Source organism: Pelophylax lessonae (genome assembly GCF_965119305.1).
Source record: "Pelophylax lessonae genome assembly, chromosome: 11".
Taxonomy (NCBI): Eukaryota; Metazoa; Chordata; class Amphibia; order Anura; family Ranidae; genus Pelophylax; species Pelophylax lessonae.
In genome coordinates, this window is record NC_138778.1 from 189,317,228 (window position 1) to 189,339,754 (window position 22,527).

The window sequence follows — 22,527 nt, forward strand, 5'->3', positions numbered from 1 at the left end:
TAAAAAAAAAAAATGTTAGTACCCATTTATATTATGTACACCTAGGAAAGAATACAGGCCTTTTTTAAAGCAATCTACTGAGCTCGCCAGAACCACCTCTGGAGGGAGTCTATTCCACAGCTCTTATGGTGAAGAAACCTTTCCGTATTTGGATAAGAAATCTGTTTTCCTCTAGACGTAAAGAGTGCCCCTTGTCCTCTGTGTTGACCTTAAAGTGAACAACTCAAACCCAAGTTCACTATATGGACCCCTTATGTATTTATACATGTTGATCATATCCCCCTTAATCTCCTCTTCTCAAGAGAGAATAAATTCAGTTCCTCTACTCTTTTATCATAGCTGAGCTCCTCCATGCCTCTTATCAGTTTGGTTGCCCTTCTCTGCACTTTCTCCAGTTCCCCAATATCCTTTTTAAGAACTGGTGCCCAAAATTGAACTGCATATTCCAGATGAGGTCTTACTAATGATTTATACAGGGGCAAAATTACATCTCTCTCTCTGGAGTCCATGCCTCTGTTAATACAAGAAAGGACTTTGCTTGCTTTGGAAACTGCAGCTTGGCATTGCATGCTATTAAGCTTAGGGATCTACCAGAACACCCAGATCCTTCTCTGCTATGGATTCCCCCAGTTCTACTCCACCAGCAGTATGTCATAAAGCAGAACTAAACCCATCGATTTAACAGTTTCAAAAAAACATTCCTCAACCAAACTGTCAATCCATCAAGAGGCTGGTGTCATAACTAATCACATGTGCAGCACTATGGCAGTTGCAGATCAAACAGTAGCAGCTTCCTTGCCTGTAGGAAGGTTTAATTCCGCTTTAAGGCTGTCAGCAGGTCAGCCTCTTCAAACTCGGAAGTGCCTAAAGCAGCATACACACTATACAACTTTTCTTGTTCGGCTTCCTTTAGATTTACCTTCAACTATGTATTGCAAGGGCCTGCCTGGCTACAAACAAATTAAAAGTGTTTAGGTTTGACCTCATATTATATGGTTTTGGTAAATCTAAAGGAAAAGGTATAGTGTGTATCCAGCCTAAAAATGCCTAAAATTTAGAGCAACTGAGCATATGCAGAGCAGATGACAGTGTAGTACTGGATTTTATACAGTATAGACACCTATTTTTAATGTTTTACATATCTATACCTGCAAAAGGGGCCAGCCTAAAGTCATCTAGCAGGACTTCATTTTCTGACTAAAGTTCCACTTTATGTTGAGATATTCAGTAAAACAGATTTGTAAGCCAGTATTTGTCAACCTACGAGGTAAAGGAGGTCGGATGGTACAATGTGAAGCCTGATGTCCCCACAGTGCCACAGATAATATAGAATTATATGTAATGCTATAGAAAATGGTCAGAGGACAGATATTCAGAGAGCTTTCTACAGGAGTGGTTGGAGAGGGAGGTCATGCACTAGGTGAGTTAGAGACTAGGGATGTGGGTCGCTTTACAAATCAATGCTGCCATTGCTGACTGCTGGGGCCTGACAGCTGCACTACACCAAAGGGTGTAGGTCTATGTGACTAGTAGCTCTGTGTCCCCAATGGTGAAATTTCCCCTAACTTCCTGTCATTTTACCAGGAGAGGAAATAGGGAAAATCTTTTCATAGGGGGCACATACAGCTAGCCAACCACTAAAAGTTTTATTGCTGGGTGTGTCCACATTCGGGGTATTGGTCCCTTAAAACCAGTTCCAATGACTCTAAAATGTTTTGGTTGGGTTTGGGCTAGGATGGACCAGGTGTCATTGCTTTAACCATCTAAAAGCTCCTGACACTTAACTTAAAGTACACCTCTCTTTTCCCCCAGGACTACACATGCAAAAGCCAAAGCAGATGGAGCGGAACAAGCGGCCCAGGCGGGTAATAATGAGTCCAGCATTGCAAGGATGATGGCGAGAGAGCTCTCCCCAGACTTCTACCAGCCAGGTAGGTCAGCAGCAAAACCGTACTCAATATTACATATGAACTCCCAATAAACTGATGAGATACAAAGTGTGACTGTTTGACCTGACTATTTTGGATCCAGGCACCCCCTAACAGACAAGATAGCCAGGTTAGTGGCTTTTCACCACTGCAGATAAACAAGACAGTTTGGCCACCAAACATTACATTAAAGGAGACATCACTCTTCTGAGGAGTCGTCGCTCTTCTGAGGAGACGTCACTCTTCTGAGGAGTCGTCGCTCTTCTGAGGAGTCGTCGCTCTTCTGAGGAGTAGTCGCTCTTCTGAGGAGTCGTCACTCTTCTGAGGAGTCGTCACTCTTCTGAGGAGTCGTCGCTCTTCTGAGGAGTCGTCGCTCTTCTGAGGAGTCGTCGCTCTTCTGAGGAGACGTCGCTCTTCTGAGGAGACGTCGCTCTTCTGAGGAGACGTCGCTCTTCTGAGGAGTCGTCGCTCTTCTGAGGAGTCGTCACTCTTCTGAGGAGACGTCGCTCTTCTGAGGAGTCGTCGCTCTTCTGAGGAGACGTCGCTCTTCTGAGGAGACGTCGCTCTTCTGAGGAGTCGTCGCTCTTCTGAGGAGACGTCGCTCTTCTGAGGAGTCGTCGCTCTTCTGAGGAGTCGTCGCTCTTCTGAGGAGACATCGCTCTTCTGAGGAGTCATCGCTCTTCTGAGGAGACATCGCTCTTCTGAGGAGACGTCGCTCTTCTGAGGAGTCGTCGCTCTTCTGAGGAGACATCGCTCTTCTGAGGAGACATCGCTCTTCTGAGGAGACATCGCTCTTCTGAGGAGTCATCGCTCTTCTGAGGAGACATCGCTCTTCTGAGGAGTCATCGCTCTGATGGCAGGGAGAGCACAAGGTCTCATAGTTCTACACAAATACAATACAATGTAGCATGGAACCCCCTCCTTATCCAATCTGAGTCTTGCTGAGCAGAGGATTAAGGAAGCTGATATGAAGAGAGAGAAAGAGTTACTCATACTAGCTTTATTTGCAAATCTATTTAGAAGGTGCTCACACAATGGAACACCCCTACCTCACTCATGCACACACTAGGAACAATGGCAAGGAATACTCTTGGCCTAGAAGTATATTTTTGGATTAGAAGAGGAAATCCATACATGCAAACTTCATGCAACCAGGAAGAAACATTCTTAGGAACATTGTACACAGCCTTGGGCCTCTGTGTTTTTTTTTTTAATGCCGTTATGCTCAGGAGTTGGAAGACAACACGAGACAGTTTATTGCGCAGCAACCATTGGGTAACCTACCAATCTAGACTTTCTATGCAATGTTAAACAAATGCAAAAAAAAAAAAAGAGGAAAAAAAAACTTTCAAAAGTAATTATTTTTAGAATATCAACTTATTGAATACTGAATTTTTGTATCCCTATATAAGATCAGGTATAGATGTTTCTTTAAAAAAAAAAAAAAAAAACAAGCCAGGCAAATACATAAAAACAAAAATTTTGCTAACTATTCTTTTTCTTTTATACCTCACAACCTGTGTAATTGTATAGCAACAGGTTCTCTTTAATGTCCTCCTCCCCAGAATCACGTACTTTTCCTGCACTCTCCTTGTCTCAGTTCATTGTCAGGACCAAAGAAATGACCTGGAGCTCCCGGGTATGAGGGAGCATGTGACCACACTGGTGCTTGCCGATTGGTTCAGCGCTGTCACATGGGAGAGAAGGGGAGGAACCAAACTGACCTGCAAAGAGTCCTGACCTCAACCCGATAGAACGCCTTTGGAATGAGTTCGAGCGGAGACAGTGAGCCGGCCTTCTCATCCACAGTGCCTGACCTCACAAATGCGCTTCTAGAAGAATGGTCAAACATTCCCATAGACACACTCCTAAACCTTGTGGACAGCCTTCCCAGAAGAGTTGAAGCTGTTATAGCTGCAAAGGGTGGGCCAGCTCAATATTGAACCCTACGGACTAAGACTGGGATGCCATTAAAGTTCATGGTAAAGGCAGGCGTCCCAATACTTTTGACAATACAGTGCAGCTGAAATTTGAGACCAGACTTGCATGGAGTTCCTGCTATGTAACCTGTTGAGTAGAAAGGAAGATAGGATGAGAAGAGGGAGAGAACTGAGTGCCACCAAATGTATTAGAGCAACGAACAGCACAGACAGGGGGCAGGGCAGTGACACAAGCTCTGCAGGATCTGAAAAACCATCTTATTGCCCTTCTTGTGCCAAGTTCCTCTATAGTAGGAGATCTAGTATGTGTATTCCACTACCAATCTATTTGCAGATAAAACATTCCTTAGGCCCCTTTCACACGGGGCGGATCCATTTGGATGGATTCCACTTGCTCAGTGGGGATCGCTTTCCGTTGATCCCGTTGAGCAGGCGGATGACAGGTCCGTCTATGCTCACTGTGCAGAGACTGACCTGTCAGAGTCCTGCTCTTCTCTATGGTGGGATCGGATGAAAACGGACAGCCTTTCCGTTTTTATCCAATCTGACCCACTGGACAGATGGCAAACGTATCATCATCCGTCTGTTTTCAGGGGATCTTGTCGGATCGGATGCCAGGCGGGTGTCAGCAGACACCGCCTCCCCATAGAGGTCAATGAGTGGCCTGATCGGGTCTGCCTGAAAAAAGGACAGGCGGACCTGATCGGTCCAATCGTGTGAAAGGGGCCTTATAGGCAGGGGCAGACTGGCAACTTTCAGCCCAGGGGGCAAATACAAACCAGAGGCCCATGGTGCAGCGACCCGGCCCCCCTCTCACTTTCCCTCATCCCCCCTCCTGACCCCCATTCCAAGCTAAAGCCCTGCTCCAGATACTCTCTACTTACCAGCTGAATCTGGGTTCCCGACCTGGCCAGCAGGTGGAGGTGTGGGAGATCCGGGACAGCTCAGTTGGGGCTGGCCAGGGCAGAAGAGTCTCCAGTGGGGCATGGAACTGGCCTCTGCTTTTACACCATCCATGCTGGGGGGGGGGGGGGGGAGGGTGCGATCTATCCATGTCTTCAACCCACACTCAGTAGGTCAGCGGCAGGGAATCTTTACTTTTCTTCACCAGGAATCCTTTAGGCATGTCTGTGGCAGAAGCGGTGCAGCTTTTTTACAGGCAATCAGAGCGGCCCAGGGGGCAATTGCCCCCCTGTCCCAGTCCTCCCCTGCTTCTGGGTGTGTGCCCGTTTTGCTCTTTACCTGGAGTTCCCTTTTAAATCTCCCTCTCCAAGTTTTTTGAGGTTTTGACCTAAAAATGAAGAGCTCCTGGAGCTTCTAAGGCAGTTATCTCCCTTGAAAAGCAATGGTTTCATCTATTTAGCCAAGCTTGCATTTCTCTAAATCCCCAGCACTCCCTTTGTATGTGGGAATCATATGTTTTATTTATCTGCTGCTTTTATCACATCTGTCTTCCCGCTCTATTATGCTCCCTATTCCCATTTTATGTCCTATTTTAGCATTTTTATGTTTGATCAGACAAACACAGCAGTCTCCCACTCACAGCCCAGCTATTGTGGTCCTCCGTGCACGGGGCGCGATGTGCCATTGCAAAGCATTGCTTTTATATCTCACTGATCTGTTGATGGCTGTAATTTTATCAGGGGAGACGTGCTCCGTCCTTGCCATTCTTTGTTCATACACACATCGTATAATATGTAGGACTGGAGCCAAGGCTGCAGGGACGTTATCAGAGGGATGGCTCAGCAAAATTCCCTTTACTTTTACCAAAATACACCAATTACATACTACATAATAAAATGTATTTTTACATTGAATCTGACTTTTATCATCCGCTGTAAAATGGGATAGGACGGGGCCCACAAAGATTCAGCCAAGTGCCATGCATGCAAATGAGCCAACAAGGATCATGCTGATAGGTGGAGAAAGAGCAGAGAGATGACTCATTGGTATTCTGCTACTCCTTCACTGTCCACTTACTGGAAGAAGGTGGGAGGTGACCTAGCGGTGCTGCTTAAAGCAGAGTTCCACCCAATAGTAAAACTTCTGCTTTAAGTGCTCCTGACCCCCTGACATGCCACATTTGGGGGGGGGGGTGCCTAGATTTGCCCATCCGCTCCCACCCATTTAGGCGGCTCGAGCGGAAGTTCATCTCTCCCCCTCCCTCCCTGCAATCTTCTGAGACACATCAGAGGTCCCAGAAAATTGCCCGGCCATTCACGGCGCGCAGCATGACTCGCGCATGCGCATTGCACACCTGGCTGTGAAGCCACAAGCTATCACAGCCGGGTGCCCACACTAGTGATGCCAGCGCCGCTGAGAGGGGAGGGAGAGGAGCGAGGCTTCAGGCGGATCATGGGACAGGTGAGGGTGTGTTTATTAAAAGTCAGCAGATAAGCACAAAGACCAGTGGAACTCCGCTTTAACTACAGCAGAGAACAGTCAGGTCACAAGGCTGGTGGTACTGTGTGGCATGGTTGTGTAAATCTCAGGACTGGAAAGACAGAAGTGCAAACTATTTGGCAGGTAAAACAGCCCCCCATATATGCATATCAGCGGTTTAATTAGCATTTTACATAGAGCCCACCTTTATCCAAATACTGGAAGCATTCAGTACTAAATTAGGACAGGTTTTCATACAACAATCATATAGTATAATATATTATTTGTTATTTTAGTATTTTAAAGAATAATAAATATAAACAAACTGAATATCCGCGCTACCAGTGTAAGCAGCTGCCATAAACCACAATGTGATCAGAAAATGAAATATAAAATGCAGCGCTGAAAATGAAATCCTATGTAAATATGGAAATGTAAATACAATAAAAAATAACGATAAAATTCTGGAACAGTCCAATCCACCCATGCACCATGGCAAGTGAGGAAATCTGTCTAATAGGTGCTTGAAAAAGTGAGAACCTCCACCACACGTATAGTGACCAATTGGCCTCTTACCGAATACAGGTGACCAATGCTCTCACAAAGGTCATTAACGCTTTTGCTCAAGGCAGGACGACCAGATTCCCAAAATGGTGACAGAAGCTCCTAGATTTCTTAGATCTCCTTCCAAGGATAGGATCTATTATGTAGTGTCCCTCTCAAACATGGAATAGAGACAGGGAAAGACCATGGTGCAGTATGTTCCAAATAAAAGCGTTTATTTAAAATAAAATGCACTCACCACACGTAAGAACATGAGGGACCTTAAGAATAAAATTCAATGATCGCTGGCAGGCGATACATTCAATCCGGCTTGTGACGTTGACGCTGACAGCTCCGCCTACATGTTTCGCAGACAACTGCGTCATCAGGGCCCCCCCCTGATTATTAATATAAATATTAATTATTACTAATGCTGATACTACTACTACTGCCAATATTAATTAAAAAATAATAAAATAGTAGAAAAAGATTTATTATTACTATTATCATTATTTTATATTATATTTATTATAGTTAGATTATATTAAATATTTAGATTTATTTTATACTTGCGCACAATGCTAGCTTACCTCCCCACCCTTCTATATCACTTCAAAGCTGCTGTAAAATAGGAAAAAAGGGAAACTTGGCACAATAGCGTTATTTGCCAGTCATTTCATCTGTGTTTTGCTGTTAGAAATAAAAGATGTAATAGGTGTAGCTAGCAGTTCGAGGCGTGGGGGCACCATGAAAAGGATGCGACTTCAATGTATTTCATTGCCTGTATTTAGTAGGAGCCCATTGTGAAAGAACATCAACCGGCCAACAGTCTTGTTTTGTCAGCCAACTATAGTTCTGATGGCTCCCTTTTTCTTTTGTGTGAGCTTTCATTTAATTTCCTTGTGCTCAGGATCAGTAAAACTGAGGTCTGAGATTCAGGGCTTGCTGCGTCTATGGTTAACCCCTGGCATAATAAAAAGGGTTAAACAGCAAATATTCAGACATTTAGGGGTCTTGAAATGTGAACCTGTCCATGTGGCACCACCATCATACCACGTAATTATCTCCATCTGCTGCTTCCAATGTACTCCTCTTTTCCCCAAAATATATAGCAGGTTAATAACATTGTTAATGATATGCCAGCTTTGACAATTTGTCAAAAGTCAGCTGAGCCCTCATCCCCATCTCTAACCACCCCCCGGAACATTGATGTATGCAGGAAGAAGGGACATAGTAGTAACAAAAGGGTCTTTGAAATTCATGCTGTGATAAACTGATGGTAGTGCCCAATGGAGGTATAAGGGAATAGACTGAAGCCAAGGTTCTCTTTACTTATGCACCAGAGAGATGTTCGAAAGCTGACTGATTGATATTTGGCCGCAGTTGCTATATGCATTGGCCCAGGAAAGGGTTGCTTTGAATAGACACTGTCACTTTTGCCTCGTACACACGCATCGATTATTGGCCGCGAATTTTCGGCCAACGTCCGATCGGCCGATTTTCGGCTTGTTAGTATGATGCTTCCGACAATCGACTCCGACTTTTCGGCCGAAAAAAAACTGGCGTGCAGGCTATAAAATTTTTGTTGGCCGTCAACACAACGGCCGATTTTCCGTCAGTCAGTACAGATTTCGGCAGACAAAAATCTGATGAGCAAGACTGGGCATGCTCAGAGAAGAAAAAACACACGGAAAGTAAACCAGCACATGACATCACTTCTGAAGTAGATTTTTGTTGGCCGAGAAAATTCGTGTGCATCTAGGCACATTCCAACAAAACACAACTCTGGACAAAAGTCGGACGATCGGTCGGCCGATAATCGTTGCGTGTGTACGAGGCATAAGTCTATGCAGGGCGTGGTGACAGAGTCTCTGGAAAGGGCATCCCCTGACCCCCATATACTTACCCTACCTTTGCTCCCTTACAACTACTTGCTTCTTTGCAGCTGGCTCTTTTAGGTATGGAAGAGAACGTGACCTATTCCCCTGTGATGGCATCTGAGCCTAGTAGCCAATCTCTAGACCTGGTCACAACTCCCCTGGGTTACTGACACAGCCTATCTCAGTGCCAGCTGTAGAGGATATAAGAGCAGTTAGAGTGTGCAGATAAGGTAAGTGTATTGGGGTTAGGGGATGCACTTTTTCAGAGACAGTTCACTTTGCCAGGCAAAGCTGCTTATAGCACAGTAGAATGGAAAATACCCTTTACCTTATTTTCTTACTGTACTTGCAGAGCAACTGGTATATGGATTAGATACAGCCTACTAATATAGAGCCAATCATTCTAAACTCCATACCTTTGTTCAAAATGTATTGTGTCTTTGATCTATTAAAGTTATACTTTGGTTGTACAACTTTTAAAAATCTACAAGACCTGATTTTTTTTTGTTTTTGATTTTTTTAGGCCCAGAGTATATCAAGAGAAAACTGATGCAAGAAATTATTGAAAATGCTGAACCCATGGAGATAAGAGAACAACCAACTGCAACCAAGGAACAGCCAGTTCAAACACCTCCTGAGAGCCCTCAGCTCCCTGAAAATCAACCCTCCTCTCAAGATGTCTCCCCAGTACGAACCCCATCACCTCCACCTGGGACACCACCTGGAGCCAAGAAACTTAGAACAAGCTCGCAGAAGGAAAGGCTGATTACTGCTGGAAACTGGAATGGAGATAGACGTGGTGGAAGCCAGTCCGCCAGCCCATCCAGCAGTCCAACCAACAGAGCTGACTTGAGAAGCAAATATGAGAGCCAGATGAAACCACTTCAGAGGTTGGGCAAAATGTCATCCGATTCGGATGTTGAGTTCCATAAAGGCTATCACAGCTATGCTGTGCGGACCTCCCCAGTGAATCCTCCACTGGAGCTCGAAGAAAAAGCATTCCCACCACCACAAGCTGGAACACCAGATTTGAAAGAGGAGCCAAAGGATGTTCTATCTTCTCAAAAAGTCCAAGAAAAGAAGACTGCTGTAGAACCTATCAAGAAAGTTAAACCGGTTGAAGAGGTTAAGGATGTAAAAGTGGAAAAGCCAAGTGTTGAAGCCAAAACGGAGACCAAGATTGTCCAGAAAGCTGAGCCTAAGACTGTCCAGAAAACTGAACCAAAGGTTGTTCAGAAACCAGCTCCCCCAAAAGCGGAACCCAAAGTGGTGGCCAAACCTGCTCCCCCAAAACCAGAGCCCAAACCTGCAACCAAGCCCGAGTCCAAGGCGTTGGTTAAGTTTGACACTAAAAGCCTACTAAAGAAGGGCACCCAAGCTGTGCCAGCTCCCAAAGCAGAAGAGGAAATTGAAGAGGTCAGTATTATGGTTGGTTATTCCAAAATGTATCTCCTTTGTTGGGTAGATGCTTGCACTTTTGACAGTTTATCAGCTTTTAATACTTCTCCAGCAGCATCTCTGCACCCTGGTTGCCAGCTACACCAGTCTGCCCATTACAAGTAGGTCATTCACTATTTTTTTTTATACATTTAGGAAAGGGCATAAGGATCATCTTGTGCAGCAAGAAGATGAAGACTCCATGTCGGTGTGAGCCACAGCCAAGTCTCCCATCAGGGGGATCTCACCAAAGAGTTCTAGAGAAATATAAATGGGGACTAAGCCTACTAGCATCTTCTCCTAATTTATTTATTTTGGGTGGACTGAAGTGGTAGGTTATTTAAGGTTTGATCTGCCAACAATGGCTTTAAAAATAATCCCTGCGGTGATTGGTTCCCATTCTGCTACCACATCCACTACTTTTGCTCAGCATCCCATATTATGAAAGTAAGAAAGTCTGAGTCTTGGGCGTGGCCAAGTATCTACATGACCAAGCTTGCTAAAGCTCTAGACAATCCGCTGTGCAAAGTTTGCTTAATATTAAATTAAAGAAAAGAAAATTCAATCCAAAACATAAACTTTTTTGTGGTGAAATAAAACTCTCAGGAAAAGGGTATTGCTGGTGTTGCATTGTCAATTATCAGCAAACAGAACTGAGGGCAACCCAAAAGTTGTTGGGGCTGCCATTATCACTTGCTGCCCCTTGCATGGGACTAACTATGTTATTTTCTCTTTTGCAGAGACCAGATACAATCATGATATGTATGGTCATTTTATTGAATATTGGCCTATCCATCTTATTTGTACATCTACTGACATGAAGAACTAGAGTAAGTATTGGTTCTAATAAAAAAAAAGGTATTACAGCCTGGTACCACTGGGTAATAAAATCCATAGCCCAGTTCACCATCTTAGGAGCACCATACAGATCAGTAGCATAGGGTTCTGAAATGGTCCTCCTTTGGACATACTGGGGTTGATTTACTAAAACAGGAAAGTGTAAAATCTGATACATCTCAGCATAGAAACCAATCAGCTTCCAGATTTTTTTTTTTTTTTTTTTGTCAAAGCTAATTTTTACAAGCTGAAGTTAGAAGCTGATAGGCTATCATGCACAGCTGCAGCAGCTTTTTCACTTTCCAGTTTTACTAAATTACCGTATTGTCTCCTGTATAAAGCAAATATAGTGATGAAAAAAGTATTAATATGTATTTAATTACATTGGTCCACCTTGGACCAAGGTAAGTATGCACATCTCATACCAAACCGATTTCCGTGGAAGCTCACTGTAGTAGCGGTGACTATCACAATGATTTTTCAATGGTCTTCTGGGTCCAACACTTCAGCATAGTAACCACAGGGGGTCACTGGCTTGTCAATGCTGTCATTTAGGGAATGCCTTCTGTTTTCTTTCAGTAAATACTAGGTGTTCTCTGATTGGATGAGGTGGAGAGGAGAATTGTTGACATTATACACCAATATTCACCACATTCAGAGATTTTTTTATTTATTTTTTATTCACTGAGAAAATACAAAGTGGTTCCCTAATTGGCGGCAATGCCAAGTCAATGACCTCCTGTGGTTAACATGCAGAATGTCAGCCACTTGGTACGGGACCCAGAAGATTGTTGCTATAGTAGTAGCAGCTACTACAGTGATTTGCAGCTTCAACAGGGGTTGGTCAGGTATATATAGTCAAATGCAAGAAAATTGATATATAATCTTTAAAGCTAAAGTTTCAGTGAGAATTTTGCGATTAGGTAAACATCTTTAAAATCTACCTTTATATCCAGAGATCCCATAAAGATGCATTTCAGGTGTGTGTCACACTTACCTCCTATGCAGGTGGTCAGACACCATAGCTGGCTTCTGTGTTCTTCACCTATAGCAGCCCACTTTCCCATAAGGCAAGCAGGCCTACCGGTACTCAGTTGCCCCCAGAACTCATACACAATGCTTCAGTGCCTGGCCACCACGCCAGGGCAGGAGCGAACTAAGCAAAGCAAACAGGTACTTGCGGTTGACAGACAGGCAAGTTTCAGAATAGTCGGGGTCGAAATCCGAAGTCAAAAGGAAGGCAGAGTTCAGAGAATAATCGGATATCCGATCTGAAGTCATCAACAAGAATCCAATCTAGCAGAGCAGGGCAGACTCGGTTGCCCTCAGGTCATATAAACATTGCTATAGTGCCTGGCTACCACGCCAGGGCAGGTGTGAACTGAGCAAAGCAAGCAGGTACTTGCAGTTGGCAGACACCAAGCATGGTGGTTTATTGACAGTCCAGGTACAAGGTAGACAAGGTTCAGAGTAGTCAGGGTCTAATCAGTAGTCAAAAGGCAGGCAGAGTTCTGAGAATAGTCGATATCTAATCAGAAGTCATAAACAGGGGAATCCAAACAGCAGAGCAGGACAGAAAGACAGAGAGCTTGAGCAAGTATTACTCATGCTATCACAAGCATGAGACTACAGGCTTGGCTGGCTTAAATCAGGTTTGGTGTCCACCCAGAGACTGGGCACATCAATCACCTTGCAAACAAACAGGTTAAATGCATCATAGCCAAAACCAGGATGCTTAAACCAACAGCTATGATGGAGCTGGAGTGCACACACTCCTGATATTGGCCACTCCCTCTTAGGGGCCCCTGGACCCCTTGGAGCAGGCTAGGAATCTGGTACATGACTATCAGGCTGGGCAGTGGTTGGGGGATCAGCGATGCCAGGTTGGTTAGCAGGCAGAGAGTCTATGGAGCCTAACTGGACAGTAGACAGAGAACCAGTAACGTCAGGCTGGATAGCAGGTGACATGTCACTGAAGTCAAGCTGGATAGTTGGACCACATACAGAGTGGCTTGAAGAAAAGGTTAAAGGCCCCACCTGGTTGAATGAGGCAGTCTATCCAAAGGATGGATGGAGCTTCTTACAAAGTATTGATCAGTTGTAGTTGCAGTAGGGTGAGGCCAGGTTACTAAAAGTCCCAAAAATGAAAAAGCAGGAGGCTCACCTGGCATAGGCTGGACCGAAATAACTGGTGTAAAGGCAGACTGAACCACCGGACAAGTTAGCCTGGATGTGCGTCCAAATGCGTTTAGAGATGGGCAAAGGAAGGGGCTTGACCTTTGAGGACTTAGAGTGAGCAAAGGTTTCGGAACAGGAGCCCAATGGAGAGAAGGCCACCAAAGCCCCCAAGAAACCAAAGTAAAAGTTTTAGTAATCCCTGGCCATTTTAGCATCATGTGCTTCTGAAAGCACTTTAAGCCTCAGATAGAGGGGAACAGCTTTGAACAGCTTTCCAAGGAGTATAATGGGCTGAGCACTAAACTGAGCCTTTAAAACAGACATGGCAGAATGGAAAAATTAGTTAAGTTTCGGATAGAATCATTATGTTACTAATTTTGTATCGTTGATTCGTTTTGGAATTCATATTGTTTAATTTTGTTTATTAATTTTCTAAGGAATTCCACATTTTTGGAACAATTCAAATTGACTACCTTACTTGAATTCTGTGTGAAGAATAGCTGTTAAGGAGTGGGCTGGGAAGCCAGCCATCCTGTCCTTATCCACCGATGACACATCAGCATAACTCATCATAAACAAAGGCATGCTGGCAATAGAAAAGTCAGAAAAAAAAACAAACAGTGTGCCCCCCCCCCAATCCATACCAGACCCTTATCTGAGCAACCCTTATCCAAGCATGCACCCCGGCAGGCCAGTAAAGGGTAAGGGGGGGGAACAGGCCAGCGTCTCCCCCCCCTCCTGAACCATACCAGGCCACATGCCCTCAACATAGGGCGGGGTGCTTTGGGACAGGGGGGCCTCTGCCCCCCCCCCACCCAAAGGACCTTGAGAGGTTAAGAGGGCTCAGGAAGGTCTGATAAAGAAGAAATAGGCAGCATACTAGGGGGCAAAGAAACAAACCTCTGTGCACGCCTTTCCCGTAAACGTCTGTCTATACGGATGGCTGCTTGCATGTCTTCATTCAACAACTTTGGTTCAGGTTGGTGTACTAAAGAATCTTTGATGGAGTCTGATGAGCCTAACCTGAGCTGGCTTCCTTTAGTGGGGTCATTCCACTCTGAGTCAGGTGCCCAGCGGCGGTAATCAGAACAGTATTGTTCAGCCATGCGTTTATCCTGACGTAGTGACCTAAGGTTAGTTTCTGTACGGTCAGGATCATCATAGAGTAAACCCAGGGCCTTAAAAAATGCTCTGACTAACCGTTGAGCTGGGTCATCTGCATGGAGACTAAAAGCCCAAGACTGGGGGTCCCTGTGCAACCATGTAACAATCAGGTCAACCCAATGTGCTTCAGAACCAGAAGAGTGTGGCTTAAATTTAAAGTAAAGCATGCAACTATTTAAAGCTGGAAAACATATGGAGAGGTCAGCAGAAAAACAATCAGTTGGGTTAACCATGGGCTCTGGCTCTTGCATTACTGCTGGAGGTGCGTTTACATACACAGACAGTTCCTGGACTTGGCGTTTCAATTTGAAAATCTCCACAGCAAATAAACGAGCCTGTGTAGAGTCCATTTTCACAGAAAAAAGTTCTTGCTAAAGGCTTGTAATAATGTCACGCTTAACCCTAACGCAGGTGGTCAGACACTATAGCAAGCATCTGTGTTCTTCACCTATAGCAGCCACCTTTCCCATAAGGCTAGCAGGCCTACCATTATTCAGTTGCCTCCAGGACTTATACAACACAATGCTATCATGCCTGGCCACCATGCCGGGGCAGGTGCTAACTGAGCAAAGCAAACAGGTACTTGCATTGGCAGACAGACAAGGTTCAGAATAGTCAGGGTCAAAATTCAAAAGTCAAAAGGAAGGCAGGTTTCAGAAAATATTCCGATATCCAATCAGAGGTCATCAGCGAGGGATCTAGCAGATCCTTAGCAGAGTAGGGATCTAGCAGAGCAGGGCAGATAAACAGGGGGCTTGGAACACGTATTACATGTGCTATCACAAGTATGAGACTGCAGGCTTAAATCAGGTTTGGTCTCCACCCAGAGACTGGCCCCACTAATCCTCTTGCAGGTGGACAGGCAGAGAGGGGAAATGCATCATAGCCAAAACCAGGATGCTGGAACCAACAGCTACGATGGAGCGGGAGCGCATATGATCCTTTTTGGATTGAGTGGACAGGGTGGAAGGATGGAAAGGGTTTCCTGAATGGCACCGATGTCAAGCGGTTGACCTATGTTCTGCAGACACCAGGGCAGTTGCTTAGCACTGGACCCAAGAGCCAGTAGCAATCACTGTAGTAGCAATGCCTACTACAGCCATTTTCAGCTTTTACCCACAGGTATAGCACATCCATACTTACATTGGTCCAAGCTGGACCAATGGAACTATGTAAAAGTTGCCATACCTAGAAATGAGCTTTAATGCATTGCTTCTTTCAGGAGGTTGCTTTGTGCTGTACCATGCGTTATCTGGACCTAGATTTCTACGTACCCAATTGTGTCAACAGCAATTACTAAAAGAAAGACTAATAAGAAAATACAAAGTACATAGCGTACATTTTATATGTAGAAGATGAAAGCCTTGGGCAGTATGATTTACTGGTGGTTTACAGAGTTGAAATGTAGCGCTTGGTATTTGCGGTCACATAATGAGATTATTTGCTGACACTTGTGGTTGTGTTTTGCTTGCGCAGGAATTTTACATTGTTAACCCATGGATTGTTCCCATCAGCCTTCCTGATAAGATGAAGAGCTGTCAGGAGAGGAGGCGTCTTTCGCCTTGACGGACTATCATGAAGCCGGGAGACAATCGACGTATCTTTCACTGAACCTTATTTGCCTGTTGTATATAAAAGCGAAGATAGCAAGTGGATTTCAACCCCCGTCAGCTGTCACGGTGCACTGGAATGTTAAACTGATCTTGTTTGAAAATGAAAGAATGTAGCATTGAGGTCTATCTTTATGATGTAAAGAAAAAAAAAAAAAATTAAAATAAAAAATAAATGTTAAACTTCCGCAAAAAGTAAAAAAACGAAAAAAAAACTCACTATTGCTAAAATTGAGTTTTAAAGGACTTGGAAGCATGAAGCCAGCACCCTTCAAGGCTTTGGAAGCATGAAGCCAAAACCCTCCAAGGCTTTGTTCTTTCTTGTGGAAGTTTAGAGTCTGCGTTTGGAAAAGTTCATTGATTTATTTATTTTTATGTGTGCAGGATTAGCGATTGGCGATGGACTGTTGCGAGGAACCAGGATTCAATATGTTTACACATTTTCAAGCTATAGAAAATACCACAAGCCAAACCCATGTCTTAAAAAAGAGAAAAAAAATTATATGTATTAGGATTGCTAGATAAACTTTTTGCATGTGTGGCGGCTTTGTTGTAGAAACGTTTATACAACGCTCATGAAAGTGCACTCTGGTTCGTAAATTGGATGCAAAGTTTTGGGCGTTGTAAACACGCGTGTGCCAAAAATAATGAGAAATAAAATGCACTTTCAAACCATAAAGCCCTCAATTGTCTGTTTATTGAATAAGGGGTTCATTGAGGTTGACTGGTAGCCATCTTGGATACCGAAGGCTTTTGCAGTCGTAATATTTCAGTGGCCTATTTTCTTTTGTGGTGGTTTACTTTTTAAAGGAAACCTTTGCTTTGTCCATGGACGGCAAAGTAACAGCTTCACTTTAAAAGTGGTCACAACAGCTGCCCATACCTTCCCTTTACTCCTCTGATGCTCCGTTAACACCCACTGGAAGCAAATTTAAATACTTTGTACTTCCAGCTATAAAGTATTGTGTTACTCACTCTCCTTTTTCCTATGTAATAGCCTTTTGTACTTGGTGATTGGATATTTGAGCACCCAATACATGGGGAAGTTCCTGAGCATGTGTATGATTTGAGCTTACACGAGTGCTCCTCAGTTTGTTTTCGTGGCCAAACAGAGCATTGGTTGCTAGGATGTTGGGCTGCACAGGGTCATTGGATGCTAGGACTTAAGCAGATTAGGCAGGCCATTGAGGATACGATTTTTTTTCCTGCAACCAAAGGTTCGATTCCCCAATCAACAGTCAGTGTTAATGGAGAAATCCCTCCCGTGGAGCCATTGTGTTCTCCTGCCGTCTATGCTGGGAGAACACAACGATTATTGCTAGCGACCATAGCTGCTGGCAATAATCGCATCCTAAAAATATGACTTGCTATCTGTATCCAAGTCAATAGATGGATTAACTTGGGTACAATCAGCCTGCCCATACATGGTTCGAATCTCAGCCGGCTTTACAGCATCACAGGTTGGTATGGTGCAGATAGCCACCTGCACCATAACCACTAATGGCAACCAGTACAGTAATGCTGCCCAAGGTATACAAGTCAAATTTACTGAGCTGCGGTGATGACAGAGTGTCTCACTCTGGCTTACCCGCTGCCTCAGGTGGTCATCTAACTTTGTCTCACCCTCTAAATCTAAAACTCATTTTTTTAATTTTTAAAGGATTAGGAAAGGTTAAAAACCCCTGTTGGTTTTGTTTTCTGTCAGATTTTCCATCACTCCCTGTCCTGTAGGCACAACAAAAAGTGAGGGACACTTTCAAAAACCAGAAAGTAATGGCATCTCCCATATTATATCGAGTAGAAGTTCTATATTTCCTCCTACAATGTTTATTGCTTGTAAAATTGAGCATGCAAAATCTAAGGATCTGGGCCCACGCAGGTGAAGACTTCTTGTGAGAACCTAAACACAACACAATGCCAAAGGACTCGTGTAAGTGCAAGATGATACTGTATGTCAGGTACAGAGGATGTGCCTACTCATGGGTTCACCTTCTAAAAGTAGAGATGTTGGAGGGAAGTGCGAGGAAATAACCCTATAGGAGGCTTCATATGTGAGCACTAAAGAGTGGGTGCTGAAGCTGTCAAGTTGTCCTCAAGCCATCTGGCCCAGACTCTATGGTAATTGTTTGGGCATACGTTGGTAAGTATAATTTTATAGTCACAGGTTTGAGTTAACCAGATGTTTCCAGGATTGAAGAGATGGGGGAGTGGATAGCTTTCCTGGCATAAAAAAAAATAAAAAAATGAAAGACCTATAATTATTCTTTCAGCTGTAGTAGGGACCACATCCTCAATTAGGCCCAGTAAGGAGTAGAGACCCAAATGGTCTGGGAAACCACATAATCACAGAACTAGGAATCTCCTGGTGCCAAAGATCAGAATTAAACCTTGGTTCTTCAGTGGTCTTGGGTATGGATTTAAATCTGGTTGGGGGATGCTGGAGTTATTGAAAAATTCCTCTGCAACCAAACATACAGTGATGTTCACTGACAAAGGGCACCAAGAAGTATAAAAAAAATATATATATAAAAGAAAAAGGAGGAAAAAACTCTTAATATGGACACTTGTTCTGGTGAAACTGACTGTAAGAGTGGATTTCCCATCCTTTGGAGAAATTTCCTTTAGTTCCTGTTGTGTCTACAGGATGGGAAATGAAGGGAAATCTCCCCGACAGAATAGAGGGATTATCTACTCCATCAAAAACTCTAGCTAGATATACACTTAAGCCTAACCGTATACAAAACCATGATGGCTGCCTGTATTCCTGTATGGGAAATGAAGGCAAAACAGACGTGTATCTTCTCCTCACTACAAATCCCTAGCTTTTTTGATGTGTAAATACACTGACCTGGGTCAGACTAATTTGCAGCTAATGAGGTTTGCAGATATCACTATTGTAACCGAGTCCACATTTTTATTTTTTAATTAAAAAGAGAAAACGTAAACCCTTGCTGACCTCCTCCTAAATGATATTGCGATATTATTACCAGCCTGCTCAGCCTGAGAGCTGTCTATCGGAGAATGCAGAGGGGTTTTGTCATGAGCTCATTTATATGATTCTCAATGACGAAGCCCTATACGTATAATCTTGGCCTCATTTCAATACAGCTAATTAATGGAAAGATTGGTCCCTAAGGCAAAGATTGGTTTATCGATGACATTACAAAAGGCCAAAATGCATCGTAATATTTAATTTTCTAACAAAGTACAGCGGGAGCACCTGATTTGCAAGGGAAGAAAGCAATTGTTTGCTTTCAGGATGAGAGGGAGGGGACAGGATTGGATTCTGCAGGCAGGAGGTGGGGCAGTGGCACAGGATTTGTTAATGTGCTATACAGCACAACACATGCAGGTGTTTTACAATGCTCTAAATGCAGTTAAAGTAACCTATATTGTCAAAAGTATTGGGACACCTGCCTTTACACGCACATGAACTTTAACCACTTAAGCCCTGGAGGATTTTCCTGCTAAAAGACCAGGGGGTATTTTGCGATTCGGCACTGCGTGACTTTAACGGACAATTGCGCGGTCGTGCGACACTGTACCTAAACGAATTTGGCGTCCTTTTTTTCCCACAAACAGAGCTTTCTTTTGGCGGTATTTGATCACCTGTGCGATTTTTTGATCACGCGCTATAAACAAAAAAACAGCAAAAATTTTGCAAAAATAGCAATATTTTTCACATTTTTTTATATGAAATTCCCCAAAAAAAAAATGTAAAAATCTAAATTTTTTAACATTTTCAGCCAATTTGTTTTATCCTACCTATGTTTGGTAAAAAAAATTGCAAAAAGCATATTTTTATTGGTTTGCGCAAAAGTTATCGCGTTTACTAACAAAGGGAAAGATTTTTGTCATTTTTGTTGTTTTGTTTTTTAACGCGTAATGGCGGCGATCTGCGATTTTTTTTGCGGTACTGCGACATTGTAGCGGACAGATCGGACCCTTGACTGACATTTTTGACACTTTTGGGGTTACCAGTGACATTTCTACAGTAATCAGTGCTATACATATGCACTGTTACTGTAAAAATACACTGGCAGTGAAGGGGTTAACTTTATTTGGGAGGGAGGGGCTGTGTGTGTCCCTAGGGGCGTGCTTTCTACTGTGATTGGCTGTGGCTTGAGCTGTAAGTACACTTATCAACGGATCTACATAGTAGATCCGTGTGATCAGTGTCTTTACAGCGAGGAGAATGACAGGTGGCTTGTTTACACAAGCTGCCTGACATTCTCCCTCTCCCCCGACGATCGACGAGTGACCGGCGGACATCGGGTCCGCTGGTCACACGCGCGGGGGGGGTCTGTGACCGCGCGGGAGCGGGATCGCGCCTCCGCGGGCGCGCGCTTGCTCCCCAGACCCTCCCAGGCTAGTGACGTTAATTAACGTCACTCTGCCTGGCAGGGGCTGACCGCCGCAGTAAATCTACTTGCGGCGGTCGGCAAGCGGTTAATGGCATCCCAGTCTTAGTCCATAGGGTTCAATGTTGAGTTGCCCACCCTTTTGCAGCTATAACAGCTTCAACTCTTCTGGGAAGGCTGTCCACAAGGTTTAGGAGTGTGTCTATGGGAATGTTTGACCATTCTTCCAGAAGCGCATTTGTGAGGTGAGGCACTGATTTTGGACAAGAAGGCCTGGCTCTCAGTCTCCGCTCTAATTCATCCCAAAGGTGTTTTATCGGGTTGAGGTCAGGACTCTGTGCAGGCCAGTCAAGTTCCTCCACCCCCAACTCACTCATCCATGTCTTTATGGACCTTGCTTTGTGCACTGGTGTGCAGTCATGTTGGAACAGGAAGGGGTCATCCCCAAACTGTTCCCACAAAGTTGGGAGCATGAAATTGCCCAAAATGTCTTGGTATGCTGATGCCTTAAGAGTTCCCTTTGCTGGAACTAAGGGGCCAAGCCCAACCCCTTAAAAACAGCCCCGCACCATTATCCCCCCTCCACCAAATGATTTGGACCAGTGTACAAAGCAAGGTCCATAAAGACATGGATGAGCGAGTTTGTTGGTGAAAAAAGAAAAAGTCAAATAAAAACAGCCAACGCATTTTGGGGGCAACATTACTCCCCCCTTCATTGGGGCTCAACACAGGATAAAACCTGGATGGACTCACAGAAAACAAGGACCTCACACATCTATATTAGAACTAGGCTCACATCGATACGGTTTTTTTTTTTTTAAATCGGCGAGTACCGATACTTTCGGTCAAGTACTCGCCGATACCGAGTACTGATACTTTGCGTTGCGATTTGCATCAATACAAAAACATTGGCACAATTTGCACTGCAAAGAATCGCAATGCGTGCAAATCTTGTCTGAATCGCATACAATTTTCCCCACTGCTCCTTTGTGTGTATAGAAAGGGAAACGCACCACCTAGTGGGCATTTAAAAAAATGTTAGAACTCACAGTACATATCTGGCCACATGCAAAATAATCTAAATAGGTGTCCTGGTCCGCCGATGATGGCAAATCAGGGCCGCTGGAGGAGAACTTCTGGGACCCCGTGCGCATAGGGCGGAAATTATTTCAGCTTGGGGGCAGACTGCCTCTCTACATTTCCTGCAGCCCTGTGAGCACCTCCAGTGGCCCCGATTTGTGATCATTAAAAGACCAGGGCAAGTATGTAGATTATTTTGCCTGTAAACAGATATTTACTGTGGGTTCAAAATTTTTTAAACTGCTCACTAGATGGCATTTTGATCTATACACACACATACACAAGCAGTAAGGGAAATCGAATGCGATTCAGACAGGAATTGCACCACATTCCTGTTCAAATAGCATGCAATTCTTTGCTGTGCGATTTGCACCCATTTATTTTGTATTGACCCAAATTGCAACGCAAAATACCGGTTTCGGTATCGGAAGCATTTGGGCAAGTACCTATACTCGGGCAAATACTTGGTATTTGCACCAATACCAGTATCGGTATTGGTGCATCCCTAAATAGAACCAGTATTAAATCCCCCACATGGAGGAGCTACTTGACAGCAGTTGCTGAACAGCAACAGAGGCCATCTATGTGTTGAGCCCTGATGAAGGGGAAGTGGCATTGCCTCCAAAACACGTTGGCTGTTTTTATATGATTTATTTACCAAAAATTAAAATGTTTTTATAATCTTTTCTCCGATTTTGGTGCTTCTGTATATTTATGGTTTGAGCTATTGATGGGTGCCCATCGAGGGAAGCCCTGCTGTTTGCAAGGTGGAGCTATTGAGCTTGTTTGAGGTTTTCCTTCATCTGACTACACATGCAAGTCTAAAAACTCCCAGCAATTTTGCATATGTTGATCTGCAACACATGCTTGAGACTCTATCTCCACTGATTTATGACTGGGTCTTCAAAAGACTTTCCCACACTGCCTGCCTGGGTGACAACATTGTCCCCTGCACAGGAAGTGAGGGCGGATTCTACAACAAGGCTTTAGACAGCAGGTAGAATCCATCTTCTCTACTTATTACTGATTGAGGAAATGTTGGGTCATTGGGGGGACGAAGGTCACAGGGACAAGCTGTTAAGAACAGGACATTCTGATCTATCAACAACTAGTGCTCTTCAGAAATTGCAAAGTGCTTGTATAGGAGATAAAACGGATCTGAAAAGTCACAATTCACCTCAAGTTGA

The 22,527-nt window shown here is 44.0% G+C and overlaps 1 protein-coding gene across 1 annotated transcript in view; it reads left to right on the forward strand.

The window, feature by feature from the left end:
• JPH2 (junctophilin 2) overlaps positions 1-16,121 on the forward strand; it is a 107,328-nt gene extending 91,207 nt beyond the window's left edge. The window contains exons 3-6 of the mRNA XM_082271993.1: positions 1,813-1,931; positions 9,197-10,089; positions 10,851-10,940; positions 15,766-16,121. Of these exons, the coding sequence (XP_082128119.1) occupies positions 1,813-1,931; positions 9,197-10,089; positions 10,851-10,931 (1,093 nt within the window). The 3' untranslated portion in view covers positions 10,932-10,940; positions 15,766-16,121. The remainder of the gene's footprint in view (positions 1-1,812; positions 1,932-9,196; positions 10,090-10,850; positions 10,941-15,765) is intronic.
• The last annotated feature ends 6,406 nt before the right edge of the window (positions 16,122-22,527 follow it).